At 42.7% G+C, this 23335-nt stretch overlaps 2 protein-coding genes across 2 annotated transcripts; one reads left to right on the plus strand and one right to left on the minus strand.

Moving 5' to 3' along the window:
• The first annotated feature begins 4869 nt into the window (after window positions 1-4869).
• On the plus strand, window positions 4870-8648 carry RBIS (ribosomal biogenesis factor). Its single transcript, XM_081919920.1, has 4 exons — window positions 4870-5025; window positions 6819-6935; window positions 8078-8194; window positions 8522-8648. The coding sequence occupies exons 2-4, from the start codon at window positions 6822-6824 to the stop codon at window positions 8588-8590; spliced, it is 300 nt and encodes a 99-aa protein (XP_081776046.1). The 5' UTR covers window positions 4870-5025; window positions 6819-6821; the 3' UTR covers window positions 8591-8648.
• E2F5 (E2F transcription factor 5) lies at window positions 8649-22918 on the minus strand. Its single transcript, XM_081919767.1, has 9 exons — window positions 22338-22918; window positions 17440-17549; window positions 16801-16962; window positions 15967-16010; window positions 15262-15326; window positions 13894-14149; window positions 13397-13585; window positions 12565-12609; window positions 8649-9381 (listed from the first exon to the last, which is right to left on the minus strand). The coding sequence occupies exons 1-9, from the start codon at window positions 22527-22529 to the stop codon at window positions 9272-9274; spliced, it is 1173 nt and encodes a 390-aa protein (XP_081775893.1). The 5' UTR covers window positions 22530-22918; the 3' UTR covers window positions 8649-9271.
• Between the last annotated feature and the right edge of the window lie 417 nt (window positions 22919-23335).

Below are 23335 nucleotides of genomic sequence, written 5' to 3' on the forward strand. Positions count from 1 at the left end.
AAGCGATAAATAATTATAAGCCATTCCGTAGACATCTAAAGGCAGCCCTGAATTGGGACGCTTTTAATGTGTGATGTTCTGTTCTGTTGTTGTTGTTGTGTTTATTTATATTTCGTTGGAAGCTGCCCAGAGTTGCTGGGGCAACCTAGTCAGACGGGCGGAGTATTATTATTATTATTATTATTATTATTATTATTATTAATTATTACTACTACTACTAATACTAATGTTATTATTACATAGGAAAGTGACAGAGCCATTAGGAGCTTATCAGCAATTCAACAATGAAAGTATTAGTGCTCATTTAGTTTTAAAAATATCCTAGGGTAGGGATTGAAGGGAAGCGTGTATTATTTTCATGTTTGCTTTATTGTATAGTTTGCATTACTAAAAACACAAATAAATACATTTTAAAATCTGTAGCTTTTAAAAATGACATCTGTTTGGACTAATCACTTGAAACTTTCCATACATGATCTGCCTGATGAGCTCCTCTATAAATGTGCCAGATTTCAAACCAATCCAGTTAAGATTGCCACAGCTTTAGCAAGTTAGCTGCGCTAAAAAAATGACTATCATTCTTATACATATATTTCTTTCCAGTTCTGTTGAATATGTTTCAGGGAACATTATCACTTCATGTACGCTGGAAGTGAGGCATAGCAGGGGGTGGCATGAAGTCATTCTCAACTGAAAATAGGGCAATTAGTCAGCCCCTAAGCATAAACAAGGGACGCAGGTGGCGCTGTGGGTTAAAGCCTCAGTGCCTAGGACTTGCCGATCAAAAGGTCGGCGGTTCGAATCCCTGCGGCGGGGTGCGCTCCCGCTGCTCGGTCCCAGCGCCTGCCAACCTAGCAGTTCGAAAGCACCTCCGGGTGCAAATAGATAAATAGGGACCGCTTACCAGCGGGAAGGTAAACGGCGTTTCCGTGTGCGGCTCTGGCTCGCCAGATGCAGCTTTGTCACGCTGGCCACGTGACCCGGAAGTGTCTCCGGACAGCGCTGGCCCCTGGCCTCTTAAGTGAGATGGGCGCACAACCCCAGAGTCTGTCAAGACTGGCCCCTACGGGCAGGGGTACCTTTACCTTTACCTTTAAGCATAAACAAAGGTGTCCCACAATTTCATCATCCGTAGGATAATGTATTGGATGTTGCATGAACATGGGCAGGGATTACAGGTCATGCCTGGTAAAGTAATCACACACATTTTACACAATTTGGGTAGAACTAAAACCAGGCTAGTGTGCAGTAGCTCCACTTCCATTAAAAAAAATAAAAATAAATCAGACTTGCTCTTCCATCTGACATTCCTTTCCTTACCTGTGGCAACCCCAGAGTCAGCCCAAGACCTTTGGATTCCTTCTACCATAGAAGAGGTCAACTGACCAGAGAACTGAATCTTCAATACTCATTCTGGTCAGTGACCAAAATAAATCAATTCATTTGTTCATACTTCAATACCAGTGACAGCACAACATCCTTGACCACACCTGAAAGAAGCAGGCTAGCTTAGGGGCTGAAGCACTCACAACTCTGTTGCTATCAACACTGCACCACCAGCACCTGTCCCTCAGTTTCTGCCAGCCAAGGCAGCCACCAACTTCTACCTAATGGTAGGGCTGGCACTAAACAACCCAAAAAAACTTCTCCCTGTGTCATCTTTCTTGACTCCTAGCTAATACTAGGGTTGTATTGAGGAAGGAACCTAGACCTCATTTATGCAGAGGTGGCCTTTTTTGTGTGAGAGATGTCACTGTGCTTAGCTGGGAGTACAGGCTGCTTATGAAGTTGAATACTTATACTGCAGTAGGAGGTTGCTGATAAAATGCAGTTTGTCCCATTTGCCTTCATTGCTATTGAGCTATTGTGTGAAATACAACTATTGTGAGCATGTATTATCAATGTTCACATTAATCAATGTTAACATTAATATAATCGGACAATACTGCAGGCATCTTATATTTCATTTTCACAGCAGTCGTGTATGTAAAGGCACTGGTAGCCATACACAAATGTAAAATATGTACGTGATTTGGCTACAGTTGCTCTATTTCTGCTATTTCTTAGGTAGCTGTTGTGTTTTAATTTTTCTGAACTGAGCAAGCTTATGTCCATATTTAGTATAGTTTCCTCCCAACCTGCTGTCCTTCAGGGATTTTGGACCAGACTGACTGGGGAGGGCACCAGGTTGGGGGAAGCTGATTTCATACATGCACTGTGGTCTAAACCATTGAGCCTTGGGCTTGCTAATCGAAAGGTTGGCGGTTCGAATCCCCACAATGGGGTGAGCTCCTGTTGCTCGGTCCCTGCTCCTGCCAACCTAGTAGTTCAAAGGCATGCCAAAGTGCAAGCAGATAAATAGGTACCACTCCAGCAGGAAGGTAAACAGTGTTTCTGTGCACTGCTCTGGTTTCCCCAGAAGTGGCTTAGTCATGCTGGCCACATGACCAGGAAAAACAGTCTGTGGATAAACGTTGGCTCCCTTGGCCAGTAAAGCGAGATGAGTGCCACAACCCCAGAGTCGTTCGTGACTGGACTTAACTGTCAGGGGTCCTTTACTTTTTATTGTACATGTAAGGTGATAGTCCTTACTATGTGAAATGTGCTCATTACATGCATACCATGGCAGGTTTTCCAGATCTGGATGGAAAACATTCAGTAGAAATCACAGGAAGATCATCCAGTCCTAACCTGCTATTTGAAAGGCAAGCCCATCTATCTAGAATATCTTCCTCCCCAGTCAACACTCTTTACAGTTAGGACGACAAAGGGAGAAAGATAAAGCAGCTGCGCTACACAGCAGAATAGCTCTTGTAGAGCTGCTGGCATGCATTGTGAAGGCAAGAAATGAACACGAATGGCAAATTGTTCAGTGCCATGTCTTGGTTTATCTGCTCCCAAGGCAGCAAGAGAGAGATGCTTGTTGAGAATGAGCACAAAAGGGATATGTGAGAACAAGGAGATAGTGCAAAGAATACTGGCCGGGGAGATAAGCGATTGCCCTTTCCCCAGCCCATATAATGAAAAACCTGTTGCAACTACTGCTGCACTGGTAAACTGGTGTTGAGCAAAAGCCTTCAGAAAACCACTGAACTGCTAATAAAAGAGTGTGTGGTACCTCTGAAATAGAACACACTGATCTTCAACTATTTCAAAACTATGTGAGTTTTCCCCTCTAAGGTTTTGCCTCCATAATAATGTGCTGTCGTAAAGTGAGTCAGAATAGCACGGTGGCTAAGAAACAGAATTGTGATTCAGTTCAAATCTCACCTCTTGCCAAAAACTCACGAGCCTCTCAGCCTCAGCTTTCTCTTATCCACAATATGTGGGTAATAATCTTTTTTGTCCTACCTTTCAGAATTGTTGTAGGAATAAAGCAATGAGAGGGCTATAAGAATGCTATGTCTTATCACAAAATGTGCTGTACTAGCAAGTCCGTTGTGTCAGAACTTTAAAACCAGTATGCACTTGAAGGTAGTGCAATTCTCTGTGCACTCAGGCACTTCCTTATTTCAGTAGTTTTGCTGTTGGAACAAATTCTTAACTTCGATGATTGGCAAAAGAATGCATCCAGAATTCTGTTCTGAGCTATAAAAGAACTGCATAATACTCCCATCTGAAAGGGAATAGAATGGAACAGTTGGTAATTGCGGTCAATATGTCACACAAAAAGAAGACAGAATTCTGGGCTGACCCATGTGCTGTTCAGCAGAGGTCCAGGCAAGCTGAACACAAGCCATTTCTCCTCTTTTCTCTCTATGACTTCTTTAGCATTGTCTACAGCAGTTCTGGGTAAAGTGATTGCTTTTTAAAGGTGCATCCATGTAGCATTTTGAACAGCACATGAGTGTGCAGGCATGTATGTATACATCCAGTGCACACGTCACATCTCCTTATCTGAAATCCCGGACAGCCACTGCTAGTCAGTGTAGATGATTCTAAGATAGATGGACCAATGGTCTGATTCAGTATAAGGCAGGTTCCTATGTTCTTTATCCCTATTCTACAGCATGTGTGGAATAGACCTTAAACAAACTGTGTGAGCTAAAGGAAACCTCTATTTGTGCCCCTAAACACCAGTTTTTAGGGAACTGCAGTGAGGATAGACTATTGCCTTCATGCTTTAATTGTAGGCTTGATTGGCCACTGGCTGAAACAGGATGCCAGACTTGTGCACACAATACAGCTTTTAAGTCCATTCGAAGCACATTTCACTCCTCAAAGAATTCTGGCCACTGTCGTCTGTAACTCTGTGAGGAGTAAACTACAGAGTCCAGAATTCTTTGGGTGAGGTGGAAATGTGCTTCAAATGCGGTTTAATGTGATCCAGCAACTTCCATCGTGTGTTTTTAAATATATTAAATTTAAGAGCGCATTGCCACCTTCAGTTTGGTGCTGATATTGCAATTTGGGTTATGTTTTCCAAAGTGCCTAGGCAGGTTTTCCCCAACAATGCCATTTTAAAACTGAGATTCCCAAAAATATGTGATCGTCTGCGAAATATACAGCTTTCTACCCTTACTTGTCAAGCATAATTGCCTCTACTTCCAGTGTTCAGACAGTGAGTGTTGCTGCTTTTGCAGTGAAAGCCACAAGAGAGTGGTGTCAGCTGGCTTGAGGGAGCCCTTGCGAAAATATTCCAAATACCAAGCAAATCCCCTTTCAGGAAGCGCCAAAACAACCCAATGAAAACTGAATATGCTCAACGGGCAGGGAAGGCTGACTGTGTGCATATGTAATATAAAATCAGGTAGAAACAGAAGTTAGTGGCTAAGATCTAATCACACCGCAGCGCGCACACACAACCCTGCAAGTTTCCTCCAGGCGGGCACAGGCAAAGATTGCGCCACCCAGGGGAGCTCTCCGCAGACACACAATTTCAGGCCCGGGCATGTAGCTGGGGAACTCCCTGTCGCTTTCGGATGACGTCAGGCGCCACCGCCGCCGCCGCACGTGGTGCAGTAGGCAAGGGAGAGCCTGGAAGCCGGACGAGTTTGCAAGGTGTTGGCTGTGCGTGCAAAGAAGGTAAAGCCGTGGGAAGAGCGGGGTGGGGGGGGGGAAGCGTGGGCTCGGACTTCAGGGTGTACCCGCGTTTTACCCTCGTGTAAGCGAGGTATATAAGCGGCGCAGAGTGCAACTGCGGAACTTTGCCCCCCGCAGGAGGCAGTGATGGACACCAGGTTTTGTTGGGCAAATTTGTGGAGGGCGACGCTGTTAATGGCTCTTTACCCCCGATGGCTGTGCTCTCCCTTCAAGGACGGAAGCAGCAATGCGCCTACATGCCAATGGCTGGGAACCGGAGGAGGGCAGAGGGGCTCTTGCGCTCACCGGGTCCTGCTCAGGACCTGATTTAGGTTTAAACCACAGAGCCTAGGGCTTGCCGATCAGAAGGTCGGCGGTTTGAATCCCTGCTCCTGCCAACCTAGCAGTTCCAAAGCACCTCAAAGTGCAAGTAGATAAATAGGTACCGCTCCGGCGGGAAGGTAAATGGTGTTTCCGTGTGCTGCTCTGGCTCCCCAGAAGCGGCTTAGTCATGCTGGCCACATGACCCGGAAGATGTACGCCGGCTCCCTCGGCCAGTAAAGTGAGATGAGCGCTGCAACCCCAGAGTCGGCCATGACTGGACCTAATGGTCAGGGGTCCCTTTACCTTCAAGCTACTGAAGGTAATGGGGCCCTTTTATATGTCCAGCTGTCCTTTGTCAACAACAAATTGTCGCTGTTTTTTGCGTTGAATATATGCTATGTGGTAATTTATGGACCACCTAATAGGTATCTAAAGCCATTTGCACACAACAGAATATGTATGTTATCAAAGTAATTGTTGAACTGAAATACAATTAAGAGGAAGTATATTAATAGTGAATTTTTGGGGGGTGGGCGCAAGAGAGGGGGCCCCTAAGCAATAGCTTGTTTAGTTTATACGTAAAGCTGGCACTGGTCCTGCTTGAGGTTTTCCTGAGGACCTCTGGGATAACAGTCTGCTGGACTGGATGGGCCTTTGGCCCGACCCATCAGACTCTCCTTGTCAATGTAATGTTGCAGTGTATCCTCAGGGCTTAAGAGGAGTGCTCCTGTTTACAGCTGCAACCAGCCCAGAACTCTTATTGGGGAGATTTTCTTCTTCTCCCGTATGCAGCCCTACTTCCCTTGATGTGTTGTAGTTTCTCAGATGTTGGACTACCGTTCCCAAGATCTTTGACCATTGGGCATGCTGGCTGGGGCTGATGGGAATTGTAGATTGGGGCCTCAGGGCTGGAAAAGGCTGTGCTAGAGGATTGCCAGTGCAACTGGACATTTTATGGCTGTGCGTGGGAAAGGGCACACAGTTCTGGAGAGGATATAACTCATTTTTCTTCTAGTGCTCCTTTATAGAAGGGATGGGTGCGACCCTGGTTCTCCAGATGTTGTTAGGCTACAGTTCAGATCATGTTCGCAAGATCTGGGTTGGTTCATATGGGGAGAGGTGGTCTGTTGCTCTGCTATGAAGCTGTACTGGCTGACTCAGAGTACTGATTGCACCCTGCTGGCCCTTTAAACCTGTTGCTGACAATCTTAATACACTTGACTTAAGTGTGCACTTGAATTCTGGGTTGAATTGTGGCTATTATGTGTCATTTCTTAGCACTTGAATAGCCAGGAATCTGGGTTTATAGCTTCATTTTATGCAAGTCTCAGTTGCTTTAATGAGACTTCTTCCCACATTAATGTGTAAAACTGCAGCCTTATTTGCATGAAAGATTCAATGAGCTTTTAAGTATTATTGCTTACTACAGCAGCCAAAACACATTATTTAAACTCTTGAAAACAATATTTTAGGCAATGGGCAAGAACAAGGGAAAAAGTCAGAAGCCGATGAATGTATTCCATGTGGCCAACAAGAAAATTGCGAAGGTTAAAAGGAAAGCAAAGCCAGTGACAACAAATCTAAAAAAGGTTAGTTTTAGAAGATTCCTTCTTGCTGTTGTTTTACATTTTTCATTAGGAACATCTTAACAACTTGTGCTGTGCATGATAAACGGAAACAACCCTAGTGCCATATGCCATTCTTTCTCAACCGTGGGCCCTCAGGTGTTGAACTACGACTCCCATCATCCCCTTCTCACTATGGATGATGGGAGTTGTAGTCTAACACCTGGAGACCCAAAGTTGAGAAAGGATGGCATATGCAATTGCAGAGTGATGGAAGGTACAGGACATTCTACAAGCCCCATTCTTGACTTCAATCCAAGGTGAATGAATGCATGGGGGGGGGGGGATTGTGCCTGCTGACCCAACATCTCCATAACTTCAGCTGAGGTTAGCGAGGCCAGAAAATATGACCCAGCTCTCCCTCCATACGCATGTAAAGGCAACAACAATACTCATATAATTGTAGTACTGGAAGGGCAATCTTGTCCAGCCCCCTGCAATGCAGGAATCCCACAACCCTGAGATTAAGAGTCTCAAGCTGTACCGACTATGACTTTCTCTTGGCTGAATAAAGACACAGGCCACTTCTAGATTACCCGTTTAATGAGCATTCATCCTGATTTATTTGCTGAGAGATTAGATGACATTGGCTGTTTAATGATTTGTTTGTGGAGATTAGGTAACGCTTTGATGCAATGTTGTTATCCCCATTTTCCAGTCACTCCTCATCACTTGAGAGTCTGATCTTTTGGGAACATGGGTTTGTTTTAACCAGAGCTCTAAATCAGCTTTAATTGTACAGCCTGAATCGGCTGGAATGGGGTTGAATTGCCCCAAGAACAGCAACAGTCTGGAAATGCCTGTAGTAATTTTCTCATATTTAAAATCTATAAGCCTGATTCTTGGAAGTGAGTGATGCAAATCTATTTTTGCTTATTTTTGAAAGACTTCACCCTGCCTCAGCCTAATGAACAAGCTGAGCCGTTATGTAAGAATGGTTCCCTTGGTGAACTTTTGAAATCTTAGTATAGTTTAGTGCCATGTATATCCTCCAAAGTTATTTTAAAACACAACACATTGATTTTCTGTAGCTTACTGCACAGAAAACGCTCTTAGGTTGATCTTGAAATACAAAAGCCTAAAATTTGTTTTCTTTTCCCCCAAAGATTAATATTGTGAACGATGAAAAGGTTAACATGGTGAATAAGGTATTTACAGAAGTACAGAAAGAAGTTAAGCAATTGTCCAAAGCCATTTCACCAGACTCTCCAAAGAACTTTCAGGTAATTCCTTTGCCTTATACAAAAATAAAGTAAAGCCTCTTTTCACAATGTACTGGAATTATAAGGGGAATGTAAACCCATTGTGTTAATTGGAACTTTGTGGTATTAATTTATTGTATTTGATTTTGGCATGGAAATCTGTTCCTGTATGTTTGGCTCCAAATATCCCCTTTTATTCTTTCATTTGGCATCTGTTATTATATTTTGTTGTGTTACTATGCTGCATTTAGGCTTCAGTTTTCAATGAGTTGGTGGCTGTAAGTGTATTCTTAAATTATACATGGACAATGGACCCAAATCGCTGAGCATGTCTGTTTCCTTCATCAGATTCAAAAAGCTATGGAAGGTGAACCAGCCAATGTGGATACTGCTACTGACTTGCTGTCCCAACTGTAGTACCAAATGGTATGTATTACATCAATATTGCACCCCCTGATAAATCGGCAAGAAGCAACTCTTTGTATAGTTTTATTTTAAAAATCTTGTTAATGTACAAGCATTGGCACTCTTTTAATACAAACTACAAATAGTGCTTTCCTAAATCTAGGAATGTGGAATGTCAGAAGTAAAAAAACAGAGAACAAAATAAAGTGCTAATTAAAAAGGCACTCCACAAAAGTGTTCACTGAAACAATGTAGCATAAACTAGTTAATGCCCTTCATTCTACAATTGGCAGTGGCAGTTTTAAGACATAAAAGGTCAGAAATCTAGAATGATTGTAGAAGATTTCCAGGTGCATAAAACTCAGCAGTCTGGAGTTGTACAGGAAGCAGAGTTGGGCTTATGAAACTTTGGTTCCTAAAGAACAAATTAAAAAGAATTGGGGTTTTCAAGTAACTGTATTAAGCTACTGTAACATCTCTAGGAACACCAATCCCTGCACTGCAGTAAAAGGAAGCTTCTGTTTTACTGAGTTTATAAGTTGGTCAAAATAACGAAGTACAAGGAAGAACGTAACCCAGCGTTGGTGAACTACAGAAGTTTTACATTCATTATTTTAAATACTTGTGTTATGAAATTAAGTCTACAATATTATATCGTTAGAGGTAGATGAGGCAATCTTGGCTGCATCAAATCTAGTAGTTCAGTATCTGCACATCAAAGAGGTCACAGACTCCTTCGTTATCATCCAGGTTGAAGTTGTAGTCATCTCCAGGAGTAGGAGACAGCCGTAAGAGGGGGAAGACTGCAGAGGGGAAAAGAAATATCAATTTTGTGTCACAGTTACAGTACCAGTCCTTTGCAAATGAACACATAGCTATCCTGATTCCTAGTTCTGAATTAGCATCATTATTCTCCCGGACTCCAAAACCATTATCATTGCTGCCACATTCACCCAACATCCTGGAAGGCTGTTTAGGCGTAAGAGACTGCTGAGAATGAGGTTGGCAAAGATTCTGCTCCAGTACTGATCTCCACATATGACAAATAGAGATTCATGCTAGCTTTGACTCTACTGGGTAGAAAGGCAAAGAACTGGTAGAAAGGATACCCATTTTGTTACTTAAAGCATACAGTGCAAAATGTGAAAGTGTCTTTATGTTAATTTTGTATTATGCATTTCTTTATGTCTGTTTAGCGACTCAAATCTTGATGGTCAGCACAGCAAAAGTGAATACTGTGCAATGGAATTTATTACCCTCTGGTGAAGTCCACTTAGCATGGGCATGTAGAACAACTGTGTACATTATCTTGTGGAATTTTATGAGCAAGTGAAATCAAGTAAAGAATGAGACAGAGGTAGTTCCTTGTCCAGAAGCAGCCTGTATAAGGAACTCAGGTTTGCACACCCCTGGACTGCAAGATAAGCTTTGGACCACCACGTAATATTCTGTCAATACCACGAGACCCTTTTTTACAGGATGCCTCACAAATCATTTCAAAACCAAAGCACCATTTTTACATGATGCACTATGGCAGCTTAATTATATTCAAGTCAAATTATAGGAATAAGGAACTAGCAGTGTTGTGCTATGAAATGAGCTTTAAACGCATATAATGCAAAAAAGTGGATTGGATGATGTCGTATTGTCATCCAATACATTTACTGTGCTGAAAATGTAGAAGTGTTAAATTGTATTTTCCCCACGCCCTCAGGTATGAAGCGGAAAGGCAGCTCACAACCAGCTTATACAATTTGGAAAAAGCAACTGGAACGCCTCTGATGGAATCAAAAAGACATGAGATGTGATGGTTTTCAGGCAACAGCAGAGATGCTGCACAAGTTATTTAAGAGGAAGACTCCCATCCATATGGTGCACATATAGAAGGGGGCCAAGTAATTTTCTGAACCGGTGGGCTAAAATTGTGGGCCTCTGAAACAGCAAGTGCACTGAAGTGAAGCAACCATTTTTAAATAAGCCTATCAACCACAATTATGAAATTAAAATTTCTTTGTTGGCTTGTTAATGGAATGCAACAAGGTTACAAAGAAAGCAGTTGTTGAATTTGCTTGCTTCATTTGGAAAAAAGTTTTGACTCCCTCAATCAAGATTCTGCGGAAGCAAGGGTGGCATAATAGCAGGGCTATGAAGAATAGTTGGACAGCTGAGAACATTTATTTGCAGCTGAAGTGCAAAACCATTTCAGCGAGATGCTTAAGATCAGAAACATCTTTGTTTGATAGAAAACTTAAAAAGGAAGCTTAATTATTATAGGGGATAGTGGGACAACCTAAAGCTGATTTGCTGGTGGAAAGCCCCCACATCCTCCTAATTCATGGGCAAATTCAAAAGGGAAAAACACTATATATGGCATTTGAGAAATTTGTTGAGAAGCTTTGGACCAGGCATGCTTCTGGTACAGACTCCTTGTACACAATTTGGCAGCACAAAGGTTTATTTTGCAATGAGGTTCATGCACCACTGGCAATTATTAGTGTTGGAACATGACACTTATTGGATTGTGCAAAAAGAAAACTCAGGCAGAGTCTGCTCAAGCATTTCATAAGGGACATTCTCCTGTTGAGTTGAGTTTGAGATTCATGTTCAACAATCTTCCTGTATTGGCACAGGGGCATCATGGGTTGAATCTTGAATAAGTTTGTTAAATTTTAGCCACACTAATTCCAATAGGTCCCAAGTTCAAGCAGTGTGCTAGTCAATCCCATGTGTGAAGTCTGAAACAAAATGAAACTTTGGAAAGGAGGAAACTACTAGCAAGAGGAGGAGTAAAACTGGAGGAGTGAAAAGTCTATTTCAAATGTACATGTTTGTAGACTGCTCATGCAACAATTTATGATGATCCAACTTCATCCTTGCAGAACAGATGACACTCTTAGAGTGTTGGAAACCAGATTTATTGGGTGATTGTTAGAAAGTCATAATTTATCTCAGGCTAAAGTGAGAAATTCAAGCATACCATCCTGACCTTTGAAGGCTGGTGGGTAAGCTGTTGAATAATTCTGCAAACAGCATGTTGCAGTAATTCACAGGTAACAATTTGCAAGTGGGAAAGGCTGTCAGCTATAGGTTCCCTTGCCATTATTATGAAAACACACTCAATTAGGTTAGTATAATGGGTGATCTGCTCATTCAGAGTCTGCAATAAAAGGATGCTGTTTCAATTAACCCTGATGAATCCTGGGAGTCTGGAATTGGTATTAAAATCTGGAGGCTATGGGTGGTTGCCTGGTGTTTTCAGTGAGCTAAGCTCCCAGCAGTTTGCTGCTCTGATTTACTCAATGTAAACCTTAGTGCTTCTGAGTAGTGCCATTCAACTTGCTATATTACTCATCCAATTTATTCTAGAATGTGTCATATGAACAACACAATCTAAAGCTACACTCTGAGGCAAACTTTTCAGACGGTAAACCCATTGAAATCAGCAGGACTTACTTCTGAGTAAACACACAGAGGATTCTACATATTTAAGAAAGTGGGAACTACAGTATAAAATATACTTTGGACCCTAAAGAGGGCTGTGGTTAAAATTGTGGGCAGAAATCATTTAAAAAGCAAACTGCAGTCTTCTATCCTTTCCTTATTTTGTTAAACGTTTTGCATAGGCAAATGGAAATAAAAATGATAATTTGTGTGACTTTGTTGACATATTTCTTGCATTCCTAAAGAGTGTCCCAGCAGTGTCACCCCAGCATTGTTTATAATGAAAGATTGGAGGAGGGCATACGTACTAAAGTTAGGGAAACTCACTGCTTTGTTAACTGCAAGCAGCAGAATGCCACGGAATGCCAACATGCTCTAAATTCAACAGGGTAAAATAATCATGAAATCTAACTGCTTCAAGTACATGTCCACCTAAAACTCTAGCAAAGGGATGTTGAGCTGGCATTTGCAGGGAACTGTTAACTAGTGAAGCAGAGACATCACACTTTGTAAAGAAGGATGAGACAATGAGAACATAAACTTACCATCAGAGGACATCAATTCATCAATGATATCACTGTTAATTATTCCTATGAACACAAAAAGCAAATTCATGGCTATCCACATAAACACTAAGATCAAATTGGCTAAAACACGGGAGGGAGTTATGAGGCTTTCATATTTCCAGTTGGCATGTGCAGTTAGTCAAGTAAACGTGTTAGCTAGCTACAGGTATTTAAGGCTCCTGAAATTTTCCATGGACTCTTAATATTTCATGTAGTCTGCTCTTTGGTATCTCTAGTGAAATGGGAATATAGAGTGGCTTAACACGCAGCATGATTCTCAAGTTACAGGATTCAGAAAATTACAAAACAAAATGCCAGGTCAGTTATGAAGAGTATTTTGTAAACTACCATGCACACACCCTGTTTAGCCTACCCTGAAGGGGTAGCTAGGAGACATTCAAATACTCCTTTATAGTATTTTCATAATAAAACATGCTTAGTTTTTATGTGCAGTTCTGTTCAAAATGCTTTACATTATCAGTAATCCTTCCCGTCATCCTCTTAATCAGCCTTCCCCAACCTGGTGCCCTCCATATACTCTGGATTACAACTCTTATCCTCCCTAACCATTTCCACCAAAACCATTTGCCCATGAACATCTGCTTCAGCACCTCACAAAATAACTACAAAAGCAAAGATACTCTCCTCGAAATATAGCCAATGTTAAGACCGTAAAAAAATAAAAATCCCACAGCTCAACATTGTCATCAAATAGCACTGGGCTGCTTTCTTTTCCTGTTTTACGCTTCAGGACACCAGCAACTGTCCTTCCCCCCTTCAAAGTTATAATCAAACGAAGTATGTAATTTACCTCCAGGCTCATCCATCTTTGCGATGTCAAACGCATTCGGCTTCAGAATACTGTTTACGTCCAGCGGAAGGAAGGACTGGCAGGTATTTGAGCTAGGTGTAGTTTCTGCTATAAGGCTGTTATACAGCTCAGAATCTGGAATGCCAGCATACAGAGTTTCAGGCGTCTGGCTCTCCTGCAAACTGATGTCTACAGGGTGGGGAAGTTCACATTAGAAATCGACAATATTAGTTCAACGCAAATTTCTGGAACACAACATTTCTGATACAGGCACAAACTCTTTGTTACCACAAGCTCACATTTTAATATTGGCATGCACTTGATTTTAGCGATGCTTATGTGAATAGCAAAAATATGTTAACTAATTCTTAATACATGGATTTTGCTGCTCGATTTTAGAACAGTCACATGTAAGCATTGCCTTCCACCCACAAATCCTTAGCTCAACCCTTTATATTTTTAATTTGCTGCTAATTGAGAAAAGGGGAAATCACTACCTGCTGATAGATCTGTGACTGGTGGTATCCGTGGGAGGGACTGACCCTGATGAGGAGGATCTCTAGACTTTTGAGGATCTACATTCACTTTAGGGGAAATCAATGGAGCTGGCAACTGAGATGGAGGTTGCATGAGGTCATCTGGAGGAGGTACCGGAAAAACCACTGGCTTTGAGGAACTGGACTCTTTGTTTATAAGCAGCACATGGATAGGCCCCGAATGACTCTTCAGATTGATCTGGTATTTGTTTTGTCTCTTTAGAAAGGAAGCAAAGTTAAAAGGTAAAGTCACCATCCTTTATGGCAATAGGCTTAGCAATTAAGCCGAACTGGACTGAGGTAAAAACATCTGAAGTAAAAACATCTGAAGGCAGCCATGTTCAGGGAAGTTTTTAATATGTGACATTTTAGTGTATCTTTCATCTTTGTTGGAAGCCGCCCAGAGTGGCTGGGCAGACCCAGCCAGATGGGCGGGGTACAAATAATAAATTATTATTATTATTATTATTACACTTGATCTTAGCCAAAAGGCCGAGAAGCTGTAGAGTGTATGAACTCTGTATTGATTTGTAATGTTTTGTTGGTCTCTGGACCGTAATAAAGATTGTTGTTATTTATTATTATTATTATTATTATTATTATTATTATTATTATTATTATTATTATTAAAATAAACTGGACAAGTAAAAAAAAATGCAGGTGAAAGCTGTGTACTGAACAGATGAGAATGTGCTAGTTGAGAAGTTGAAATCATAAAGAATGACGATACAAGTACACAGGTATACCTCCTCACCTCTAATCTACATCATAATCCAACATATCTTCACATGGTCAAGCTGTTTGGAAGCTAATTGCACACTGAACACGCATCCTGACTCAGAACTGCATCAAAATTTCAGTGAATGTTGCTGCTGCCTGTAGTGATAATGCTTTTGCTTTATACTAGTGATGCGAAACCTCTGGCCCCCGAGCCTAACCAGGCCCGCCAGAGCTTCCCATTTGTGTGACTTTTGTAGCAGCAAAGGAAACTTGAAACTGAAAATGTGGAGCAAGTATTTCCTCCTGGAAATTCTAAAAAAAACCCCCCAAACCTCTATTGTGTAAATATGTTTCACTCAGGCTCAGCATAAATAACTATCGGTAATTTAATAGTTGAAGTGATGAATGCTGCATGTTTCAAAGAAACATAAAAAATAATAGATTAGAACACAAACTAGGTATACTATTCTTTGCTATTAATTTAGCAAGTTTATTCTGTAAGCACAAGCCCCAGTTAGAACATATACACTACTTGAGTCCAAAACTTTTTTAAAAAAATATTATTAATATTTGCTAACCACACAGATTAAAAGAGCTGTTTATACATACCACATGAGGTACAGGAACTTCTAACTGTGTGCCAGAAGGAGCCTGAATTGCTAGTAGTGTATCCCCTGATTGTGGAGTAATTGTCAAGTGTTAAGCTGAATGCATGCACACACATTCCTGGATAGTATACAGGGAGGTTTTGTTTTGTTGTTTTGTTTTGTACTGGCTGAAGGACATGGCCAATGGGTCATGAAAACATGTCAGAATAAATATACAAAATAAAATTCAGCATACTTGGAAAGGGTTACATGATCAAATAAGATATGCTATATTTCAGTGTGGAAAAAAACAGTACAGGATGGCTACACTGTATAAAGAGAAATCATGTTTTTAATGGAAGAAAGTTTTAAGTGATCGTAAACTGGCCATTTCACTTCCCCATATTCTACCAGCTTTATTTTCCCACCCCTATTGCACACAAAAATGTGGTGCTATCTTTGCTTTAGCACATTTACTCTGAAATCAAGGGCCACTGTATTCACATAGGGATTACTTTCTCGTGTTTTAGGATTGTAGCTGAAGTCCAGGTCTACATAAAGCAGGGGCAGAGAATATGCAGCTCTCCAGGTGTTGTGAACCTGCAACTCTCATAAACCACAGCCAGCATAACTTTAGCACTAACTGATAAGGGGACCATATAGTGAACACAACTGGGTTTTCTCCTGACACCATTTAACAAACATGTCAAACTTCTCAGCAACTTACCGTTGAAGCAGTCACAAATGTCTTCATGAGTGATGTATGAAAAAGTGGTCTGTGTCAAGGAAAGTTTCAAAATAACAATGATACTGTTGACCTTTTTCAAGTACGTTTTAGGAAATTTACCAGGCTAGTTAGGTAGTTCTGTTTCAATATTTTGCCTGTCATACCCTGGACTAGTAACTGAAATTGCATAGTAAAAAACACATTTATTTTAATTATTAAACAAAATTTATATACCATTTGATTGTAAGAAAGCAGCTCTAAGTTGTTTAGCAAAAGCAGCCTCTGCCCATTTTGTATCTTGGGTATTAAAAAGTCCCATTAGCCTGAATCCAAAGGTGCTGTTGCATGAATGGAAAAAAAAATTCTGTTCAGACAAGTCACCCACTTCACTGCTGCCTCAAAAAAGGACTCTGTGGATGAGGGACGATCTGGACCAAGATGCAATATGGTACAAAGGGCTGCAGCAATGGGGGAGTAAATGAAAAAGGAAGCACTGCCTTGTATGAGAATGCTTTCCATTCTTGAAACAGCACCTGTGAATACGAGAATTCTGTGTAAACATTGAATAGGATCCAACTGGTAGCTAATGGCCATGTATGGAATTTTGCCTCCTGATGGGCATTTCGCTTCCCTTATTAATCCACTAAAGGTCTATGTTCCCACAACTCATTTTGAATAGCAGACAAAAATTAGTATCAACTGTTGTCAAACCCCTCAAAACTCCCATTTGAGAAAATGCCCATCACTTATTCCATCTCCATTTTCTGTGTTTCACCAAGGCACAGCAGCAATAATTCCATCTGCAAGAATTACACAGCATGTTTCAAAGGATATCATTTATTTGTGGAATCTTCCTTGACATTTTTTATGCTTTGCTGTAACCACAGTTTCTGCTGATCCAGCTCCTTTTCTTTTAGCTCCAATTCTTCAATTTCTGCTTCAAGGTACCTCAGTCTATCTACGACTTCCTTCGTATTGCAACCGGCACCTACACCTCTTAAGAGAGAGCAAAAAAATTCAATGCTACTGTAAATGAGTAACAAAAATGGCAAAAGTAGAAAAGATATCATAGCAGCAAAAAAATTAATTCTATAAATAGTGTAATAACAATTAAGTTTAAATTGCATTTTGATTCTGTATGATATGAGTAGGGAGGCTTTCAAAGAGACAATCCATCTCTTTTTTGGGGTTTTCATGTGTGATTTTCTGCTGAACTGTGGAGCCTCTGTTGCCTGGCCACCAATGAAAGGGTTTGCATTTGTGGCAAAATATACTTTCAGGTCCTGACAAACAACTGCTTGGAGACTAGTGTCTGCAGAGAATACAAAAGCTGGTATTGCTGACATGCATTGTTTTCATTACATATATACCTTATTTTCGTTACATAAATACCTAACAGTGATAACATTCATCTGTGAAGGAAAACAGCATTCTGTATTTCTATGTAAGAAAATTAAAAATCAGTTATCTTACTTCCACTGGATGCTGTTTTTTGACTTTTTTTCTATGAGATCTATCCCTTCCAAAACATTGGTGATGTCGTAGATCCGCCTTTTTTGTCTTACAGCAAGTGTGTCGGCAGCCTGGTAAGATAAAGAATAATTTATGCAGATGAAGGGCAAAAGGGGAGGCTCATTAGACAGCTTCAGTGAAGCTGTACAAGCCTCATAGAGAATATTAATCACAAGCCTAAAAGGGTAAATCTTCAACCTGCCACAGACACAGATGCACAATTAGATGTGTTAGACCACCCTCTCTGACTCTTGGACAGGGACAGTAACCTTCAAGCAAAATGCCTAAAAGAATGACCTCCTTAAAACATGTCCACAGAATTCCACACATGGGAATGAGTTCTTTCAGAATTAGCCATGCATGAGAACAAGGGAAATGGTAAGTGGGGCTGAAAAGACAACATGCTTTCCTTGAGCAGGATGTAAAGGAATAATCTGTCATTTCATTTCTAAAAATGGGAACAAGATTTGTGGAAGGGAGCAGGATGACAATTCATTGTATCAAAGGAAGATAGGCTTCTTAATGTCATTTATGGAAGAGCAGTGTTATTATGGGGTTTGCTATCATTCCAAAATATAATGGCAATGGTTCAGACTGAACCTCAGTAACGAACACCACCAAACAAATGAAATCATGGACCTTCTGAGTAAAAGAAGTAATGAGATAAAAAGGGGGGCAGGAAATCAGGGATGCTCAAGAGGGATGCTCTAGAACACTTTATGTTGTTGAACTGTTGCTGAAAGCGATAGCTTTAAGAGTAAAATTTAACCTGCAAGTAACAGCCAACGTGATTAGCAGCCTAAGCTCTGAGCCTCAAATTTTTGCATTGGCATGGGTCCAAGACTCTTACCAATGTAAATTCTTTAAGGATCAAGCTGCCTGAAACTTCCACCCCCTGCTCATATTCCATCAGAGACAAATTTCACTTTAATATTTTTTGTGTGAAAAGACCCCCTATTTTGCTTCACCCCCTAATCCAGTTGTTCATTAACCCACACACATATATATACACTTTTTGGCAACAATGAAAAACACATTTTTCAACTGTAGCTTTTTCATCCACATCTACCAGCAAAGAAGCTGTTACTTTGATCCAACCTACAACCATCAATTAAGGTGAAGGTAAAGGACTCCTGGACAGTTAAATCCAGTCAAAGGCGACTATGGGGTGCGGCACTCATCTCGCTTTTCAGGCCGAGGGAGCCAGTGTTTGTCCACAGACAGCTTTTCGGGTCATGTGGCCAGTATGACTAAACTGCTTCTGGCGCAACGGGACATTGTGCTGAGTACCAGAGCGCACGGAAACGCCGTTTACCTTCCCGCTGCAGCAGCACCTATTTATTGACTTGCACTGGTGTGCTTTCGATCTGCTAGGTTGGCAGAAGCTGGGACAGAGCAATGGGAGCTCACCACTGTCGCATGGATTCAATCCACCGACCTTCTGATCAGCAAGCCCAAGAGGCTCAGTGGTTTAGACCACAGTGCTACCTGCGTCCCCTAACCACCAATTAAGGGCTTCCTCTCCAAATTCATGCTTATATTTGATCATTCAACACTAAAGACACAATCCTAACCACAAAATTAACATTCCGCTTTCCATCAGTCCAGCTCCGCTGGAGGGATGTGTGCAGAGAAACCAGACTTTTGCATAGTTGGAATGAAACCTACTGTACAAAGCTAAGAGTTACATTTACTGCACTTCCCAATTTTGCCTCTGGTCCATCCACTTCTGATACAAGCCTTTTTGCAATGTTCCCCAGAAGGAACTTCAGCTCTTGGGTTGAAAAACGTTCTTCATTCCTGCTTTAATTGGAGGGAAGCTGGAATCTTAATGTGGCAATGTGCACCTAAGACCTAGTTTGTACACTCAAAGATCATTTATTTCCCCAAGGTGGAGTGGATGCACAAGACCCCCTCATCTTGCACACATGTAAACCCCTACATAAGATATCCCTTCCCCTATCCCCCTTTTTAAAGGGGAAGGCATGTACATTCCATTGGCTCCGATGAAGTTAGCTAAATTTAAATCCCACTGAAATCTTCAGTACATCTAACTTAGACTAGATCCATCCCTTTAGGTAAATATAAGGAGCGCTCATGTTACATGCCCTTTATGCTGAGTTATCGATGGAAGAAGGTGAACACGCATGCTATTCTGTCACGAAAAAAGGGACTTTATTTGGGCAAGTGTATGAATCTGCCCTTTGCTGGAGTATAATTATAGTTGCGTTTACTTTATCCAGCTGAATACAAATGTCAGCTGAATTATTGAAAATAACCTTCATTATGTAGTGCAAGAGCAAAGAACCAATCTACTTCGCTAGCAAAATTATTCTGGTAGGTTGATCCCAGGCAAGTTTACTTGAACACAAGCTTAAAAGAACTAGCTGGAGCTTATTTCTGGGCAAGCCTGCATAAGTTTACATATTGCTGTTTCTGTATGTATATACGGGTGGGGGTTATTGTTGAACCTGAATCTGTTTTTAATTAAGTGGATTACAGACCTTTTGTTATAGGGGACAAATAAAATAAGGAGTAGCAAGTTTACCAGAACTCTGGAGCAACTACACAATTTATTGCAACTCACCTCGGTGGAGGTTGCTAATAGTTTAATAGCAGTTTTAAATGTTTTACAATCTTTGCCTTGTATATTTGCTCAACAGTTCTGGGAAAGAGATCATTGTTATCCTCACAGAAATAGGTGGCAGTTTGCCATGGGCCGTCAATGGAATGGAGAACTAAATAGGAATTTGAACCCGTGTCCAATTCCAGGCCTGGTGCCAGTTGATCACAATTCCCCTATTAGCGGTTCAATTAAAACCCCTCAAAATCTCTCTCAAAAAAAGCGCTTCATTTTTTGCCACAATTATTGTTATTATTAATGATTAAATTTGTACACTGCCCTATACCTGCAGGTCTCAGGGCGGTTCACAGGATAAAATCACAATATAAAAACACAAAATACATAATCATCGCATCAGGATGAGAGAGAAAAGATGTGGCAGATCTCGGTCTCAGCCAGGCTATGGCGTATATCCCCAATCCTGGCTCAGCAGAAGATATGCTGGGGTAACTTGCTCAATGTGGCTTGGCCAATGCATGTCCCCCAGAAATGGCTTCCTGGTGGTGGGATCGGCCAGAGGATACTTAAACTGGATCCTAACTCTGTTCAGCTCAGTCACGTGACTTGGCAACCTGGCGGAACTTACACTGGCAAAATGGGTGGTGTGAGGCAAAATCTATTTTGTTTGGTCCTCTGGCAGGCTGGGGCCAGCTCAGGTGGCAGTAGTCATGCTCTCGAAAGGGGTTGGATCTGGCACAACTTTAAGTTGACCCCTGACCATTAGGTCCAGTCGTGGCCGACTCTGGGGTTGCGGCGCTCATCTCGCTCATCGAGCAGCACACGGAAACGCCGTTTACCTTCCGCCAGAGTGGTACCTATTTATTTACTTGCACTTTGATGTGCTTTCGAACTGCAAGGTTGGCAGGAGCAGGGACCAAGCAACGGGAGATCACCCCATCACGGGGATTCAAACTGCCGACCTTCTGATCGGCAAGTCCTAGGCTCTGTGGTTTAACCCACAGCACCACCCGTGTCCCTTTGGCCTAACAAGCCAGTGTAAATTACAGTGGCTTCCCATAGTTAGGACTACCTGCTTCACATAAGATTCTGCAAGTTCCCCACTTAATTATAGAAGAAAGCAGGATTCAAGCCACACTTCTCCAAGGGATTCACTCTATAGCCCTTCTGGTTTTGATTGTTCCTCAGTATGCAATACCAATGAACTCTACTGCTGAGCTACACCTCCGTTTCTCCTACTCACCCTAAAAAACAAGCTCAATGAATCCAACTCCTTCTAAAAAGCCCCACCAGCCATACGTCTCTCCAGTCCAGATATGCTATAAAAGTTCAGAAGTTACTTCTACTTAAAACCTTTCCTAGGATATATAAAGGGAAGAGGGTGCTCTATACAGAGTTAATAATAATAATAATAATAATAATAATAATAATAATAGAATTTATTATTTATACCCCACCCATCTGGCTGGGTTTCCCCAGCCACTCTGGGCGGCTTCCAACAAAATATTAAAATAAAATATTCTATTAAACATTAAAAGCTTCCCTCCACATGTTTCAAGAACGCAGGAAGGGTCAATTCCCCAACATTTCCACCAGCTTGGCTCGACATAAGCAGGCTTCTGTGCACAATGGGATAAAGAGCAAGCTGTAGGATGAGCAAGTGCAGCTGTTTTCAGGACTGGACTTAGACTAGAGTTCAAATCCGTAGTCAGCCACAAAAAAATCTTATTGTGCACCTTTGTCTGTGGAGGTATGAGAGGGTGGGAGAAAAGAGCAGGGGCTACTCCTACTGCCCACAGCTTCTTTACAGAAGTCAGGTAGACTCTTGACCTGAGGGTCGTGGATTCGAGACCCACGTTGGCAAAAAGGTTCCTGAATTGCAGGGGATTGGACTAGAGGACCCTCGTGGTCTTTTCCAAGTTTATAATTCTAGTTTTGGGGCAACCGAGAAGCGTGTTCAGGCGCTGGCAACTAGGAGGAAACAGAGCATCAATTTGAAGCAACCGAGCCCTAAAGCGCTAAACGCACCCAGGGCAGGGGGGCAAAAGCAAAACCACATACGCCGAAGCCTGCAGAAAAGGGGTGAGTTATTAAAAAGGTGCCTACTCCCAACATGGAACTTTCCCCCTCACCAGATCCCAGTCGAGAGATCCTCCCGCTGGATCCCTCAAGGGCCATCGCACCCCACGTTGTGTGTGTGAGACACATGCACGCTCCTCCCTCAGCGCCCGGATCCCACCCACAGCGCCTGGACCGAAGCCCCCCATCTCCCCCTCACCGCTTTCAGGTCGAGCACGCCGTCCTTGGCCTCCTGCAGGAGGGAGACGAACTTGGTGGTGAGCAGCCCCAGGCTCTTCTCATGCCGGCTGCTGTTGCTGCTGGCGCCCCCGGTGCCCGCACCGCCTTCCAGGCTCCCCACGCCGCCGCCATGGCTACTGGAAACCGACTCGGGCAGCGCCACCGCGGCCATGCTGCATCCCCCCCACCCACCTCCTCCGGCGGCCCCACGTGGCCCTCCCCCCGGGCTTGCCCTTCCTCCGGCCGCGAGGGAGCCCGGCTGGTCCCCGCGCGGAGCCGCTGCCCCGCAGAGACACAAGAGCGAGCCCTCGTCCTTTTCTCGCCCACCGCCGGCTGGCCTGCAAGGGAGAGGAAGTGACGCCGCCCGCGCAGTTGCCGGGAGACAAAGTTTTGTGTAGGGAAGAGCGAGAGGAAAGGGGGCAGCTGCTCCGTTTCCCGAGAAGGTGGAGCCTGAGGGGAGAGAGTTGCGGGGTGGTTGCGCCCCTCTCTCGTCCCCCGGGGGGAAACGAAGCAGCAAACGGGGCGGGGAGGGTGGGAAAGGCGCCTTCGAAGTGCCCGGCAGTGGTGTTTTCACTCGTTTCTCTGGGGACTTTTCCGCGCAAAGTTGCGCTGCGCGAGGCACGGAAGCGCGCGCGCTTGAATTCCGCGCGGCTCCCCTCCTCCCGAGCAAACTTTCCCCCGGGGCGACGCTAAGCAGCCCAGACTCCATCAAAACGATCAGCCCTCCTGTCTTTCCGCCCGGAAAGTAAAGCAACGACGACAAGCCAGATGGTGGCTTGAGTCCCAGCAGTCGCTTTCCTTAGGTTCCTGTTGCGAAACTCCCTGCAGGTGGTGAGAGGCGGCGGCGCTTCCCCCTCCCCTTTTGCTGCTGCTTAGCCAAGCGCCCAACCAGGTTGCTGTTGTGACTGTGTGAGCAGGAAAGGTTGCCCAGGGTGGTTGACTTTTTTTAGGGAGCTGGCATCACGCTTACACATTATC

This window comes from Podarcis melisellensis (genome assembly GCF_964234715.1).
Source record: "Podarcis melisellensis genome assembly, chromosome: 7".
Taxonomy (NCBI): domain Eukaryota; kingdom Metazoa; phylum Chordata; class Lepidosauria; order Squamata; family Lacertidae; genus Podarcis; species Podarcis melisellensis.

Coding starts and splice junctions, on each gene's coding strand:
- RBIS (XM_081919920.1), top strand. CDS start 6,822: ATGGGCAAGAACAAGGGAAAAAGTCAGAAGCCGATGAATGTATTCCAT. Junction 6,936..8,077: donor TGACAACAAATCTAAAAAAG/GTTAGTTTTAGA, acceptor TTTCCCCCAAAG/ATTAATATTGTGAACGATGA. Junction 8,195..8,521: donor ACTCTCCAAAGAACTTTCAG/GTAATTCCTTTG, acceptor TTCCTTCATCAG/ATTCAAAAAGCTATGGAAGG.
- E2F5 (XM_081919767.1), bottom strand. CDS start 22,529: ATGGCCGCGGTGGCGCTGCCCGAGTCGGTTTCCAGTAGCCATGGCGGC. Junction 15,327..15,966: donor CATTTGTGACTGCTTCAACG/GTAAGTTGCTGA, acceptor CTCCACAATCAG/GGGATACACTACTAGCAATT. Junction 12,610..13,396: donor AAAGATGGATGAGCCTGGAG/GTAAATTACATA, acceptor TTGTGTTCATAG/GAATAATTAACAGTGATATC.